At 34.4% G+C, this 3,732-nt stretch overlaps 1 protein-coding gene across 1 annotated transcript; it reads right to left on the bottom strand.

Moving 5' to 3' along the window:
• Nucleotides 1–1,459: 1,459 nt before the first annotated feature.
• Nucleotides 1,460–3,391, bottom strand: LOC111286191 (transcription factor DIVARICATA-like). The gene is made up of 2 exons (XM_022876029.2): nucleotides 2,836–3,391; nucleotides 1,460–2,059 (listed from the first exon to the last, which is right to left on the bottom strand). The coding sequence occupies exons 1-2, from the start codon at nucleotides 3,219–3,221 to the stop codon at nucleotides 1,720–1,722; spliced, it is 726 nt and encodes a 241-aa protein (XP_022731764.2). The 5' UTR covers nucleotides 3,222–3,391; the 3' UTR covers nucleotides 1,460–1,719.
• Between the last annotated feature and the right edge of the window lie 341 nt (nucleotides 3,392–3,732).

The following is a 3,732-nucleotide window of genomic DNA, read 5'->3' on the forward strand; positions in this document are numbered from 1 at the left end:
TCCATGGCTTGCATTCTAGCCTCCAGGTCTCTATTTGGTTGGGGCTTCAAGCCGATCTATTTAGATTTTTAGGGTAATAGCTTAAGTAGAGTTGTGACTGGGGGAATCGTGATATGTGGTTGGAATGACATGCCCATTTTCCCTTGAGGCTAAAGAGGCTTCAAGTTTCTTATAGCTCGATTATCTTTCTACTAGTTGTCCACTTAAGGTGATTGGGTCAAGTATTATCGAGGCTTGGCGTGGTGTTATGCTTTGGAGCATCTGTTTTAGGGTTTGAATTTATTCAATTAAGGCTTTGAAATGTTATATGGTTGGCCCCACTTGTGCAAACTCAAGTCGGTCTGTATGCTTACTATTATGGGTTTCAATCCTAATTAGGATGACTATCTCTCATTCCTCATTGGCTCTCTTTCTAGGTGGCATGATGTTTGGTTGGGCTGAAGAATGGTTGCCCCTATCTGACGTGCCAAATGTTGGTCTCGAGTTCTAAGCTGAAAGTCATAATCCTAAAATCATGAGAAAAAGAAGAAAGCGATTAGGGCAGAGTAGGAAATGTTCCTTCCGTTTGCACTCCGATATTCAAGTCAGATGTGCTCAAGTCAGATGTAAAGATTAGAGAGATTGAAATGTGAGAAAAATAGGAATGCAAGGAAAAGCGAGATTAGATTGATAGTACTTAGATGGCTTTATTTATAGGTGGAAGGTGAGGGATTTGTAAAGTAGAATAGTAACATAGCCGAGCTACATGGTACTATACATGTTAAGTTGACCTGATATGTCAAAAATAATCTTGACTATCTACTAACAATTTCTAATGAAAAAAATGATCATTTTGTCCTTTGAACTCAAAAATACCCCTAACAATTACATAGCAGTCATTTTAAAATTAAGTCGTGCAAAAAAGAGTATTATATTCAAGCTAACCTGTCCTAAATCCACGGCAGGATTTAAGCTTTGCCTACAGTGATACAGAAGATCTGTCTGCAAAGTTGTTTCCCTTGTTACAAGATTAATATCCACATGCAATGCAATAGCTTCAAAATTAGTAACAGTCAAGTCAGTCCAAGATGACAATATGATTTGTTCTGTACCATGTTCAACAGCAGAGAGTTGAGTGAACTTGAAAGAAAAATGAAGCGATAGATAAACTTGACTCAGTCACTGCCACACTGTAGTTTATGAAATTGGGGATAAGTTCACAGCCTGCAATGAAGGTGCTGTAGATAAAGAAGAACGAAACTGCTATGATAAAATAATATAAAATTTGTCTAGAACATTGAAAGTATATTGTCTTTTCACTTTTTCTCTTGCTACGCTAAAAGTGAATGTATGAACATGAGCTTTGCAAAGATCTCAAAATGTGAAAGGCACAATGTTAAAAGGGTGACTTTTTCAAGTCATCATCCAGTGACCAAAGCGGAAAAATAATGAAATCAGAATATTTCTAAAGTTCAGATAGTTACCTGAAGAATAATGTCTATCACATTCTTTATATATCATTTGTTCCAACAAAATTTCCTTAAAATGTTTTGTAATAACAAATACAATTCTTTTAGAACAAATTAATTTTAGCCGTACTTTACATGCTTCAAATATATAAACTAAAACATCTAAGATTTACAAATTGTATTATAAACTGGAATAAACAACTAAGATTTACAAATTGTGTTCATGAGTACAATGACTTTTATATACAGAGACTGGAGCTCTGATCTATCTTTAGATTGGAAAGCCATAGTTTTGATACCCTCCTTGAGCAGGTCCTTGAGCAGCTAAATGGCTTGCGGGGGGCAACTGTTGCAGTGCGGGTACCTGTTGAACAGGACCAACTGGCAGAGAAACCCAATTTTGCTCAACAGGTGCATCCGTCATGCTGCTATCAACTGTGGTAATGTCATGGATGCTCGATCTTTTTCTCTCCTTCTTAACAGAACTCTGCCGAAGAAAGTACTTCTGTGCATGACTAGCCACCTGAGTAGGTGTTCGAGTCACCACCACATTTCTTGATATACTCCGCCAGTCACCCTTACCAAATTTGTGCAGCCCAATTAAAAATAACCTATTTGACATATCAATGAAAGTAAGCTCAAAAAGGCCGTTCAATAAATACAGCGAGAACAACCAGTAGCATCAAACTGGTATCTAATATCCACCAAAACATCAAACTGGTATCTAATATCCACCAAAACAATGCTATAAACAAAATCAACAAATTTTATAAATATCAACTTTACACAATATCAAATAACTAAACCCTTTCACAATATAATTTAATTTGCAGCTGTTTGCTTCATTCACACAACTGTGTAGCCATCATGTTTTACTTTTTAGCAGCTATAAACAAAATCAACAAATTTTATAAATATCAATTTTACACACTCTGAAAATGATATCAAATAACTAAACCTTTCACAATATAATTTAATTTGCAGCCGTTTGCTTCATTCACAAAACTGTGTAGCCATCAGGTTTCACTTTTAATTTACAGCTGTTTGCTTCATTCACACAACTGTGTAGCCATCATGTTTTACTTTTTAGTAGCCATACTAAACAAGATGTTTCACATTTTAATAGTTCTTAAACAATTTTTTTTTTTTTTTGCTGCCCATACCCACTCGGCAGCCAAATAAAAAATATAACATTTACATTAATAGTATTTGATTTGTATTTTCTTTTATGATTTAAAAAGCTCAGAAATGATTGAAATTAATTAAAATCCTCAGCTATTAAAGCTTCCAAAATCAATCATAGAAAAAAAAAACATTTTTCAGGAACAAAAAATTTTTTGAGGCAAAAAAGAAAAAAAAAAGATTTTTGAGGAAAAAATAAACATACTTATGTTCTTCTTCTGTCCAAGGAGTTCCCTTCTTCCTTTCATTGTCTCCCTGCAATTTTGATTTTGAATTAAAAGAGATCTGATTATCCGAGTCCCAACTTGAAGGCAATACGGACAAATCATCACTATATCTGGGAATCTCAACTCGACCGGCGTCAATTTCGTAAACATCAAACAAAAGCATATCATAATGTTGCTTAACTTCAGTGGATGACTTTCCAGGAACCCTATCTGCGATCTTCTCCCACCGATCAGAAGTTCCCTCCGGAAACTCAACCAAGGCCTGCTCAAAGAGCTTGTCCTCGAGACGGGTCCACTGAGTCGTCAAAACCCTCGTGGACGACTGAATCAAGAACGAGTTACTGTTGTTGTTATCCTGGTACATACCGCTGCTGCCTTTCGCAGGTCCAACGAAATTCTTTTGCAGGTTCAATGAAATTTCTTTGTATTGTCAGGGAAAGATTTTAAATTTTAACAAATGACCGTCTATGAATAAAAAAAATTGAAAGAGATACAGAATTTGGCTTTGGTTAAGAGGGTTTAGGATTTTGTATTGTTTAGGGACTTTTATTTGGAGTATTTGTACCAACCCAGACTTCTCATTCAACACGTTTTCACTATTATTGGATAATGATTCATTTTATTTATTTAGGCTTTTTTTTTTTCTAATGATAAACAACATCAACAATCCCGCTGTATTACACTTGTTGCCGTTCCTCTAGATACCACATATTAAATATTATTTTTAGTTCTTTTTTGACCAATATTTTTAGTTTAATTTTATTTATAAAATTAAAATAAAAATCAAAACATATGTTTGGGACAGATAAATTGTTTGTCACAATTTACATATATAAATAATTTTACAAATTAAATAAATTTCATTTATTATTAAA

The sequence above is a fragment of the Durio zibethinus genome, chromosome 6 (assembly GCF_047325235.1).
Source record: "Durio zibethinus cultivar Kanyao isolate XHJ-2024 chromosome 6, ASM4732523v1, whole genome shotgun sequence".
Lineage (NCBI taxonomy): Eukaryota > Viridiplantae > Streptophyta > Magnoliopsida > Malvales > Malvaceae > Durio > Durio zibethinus.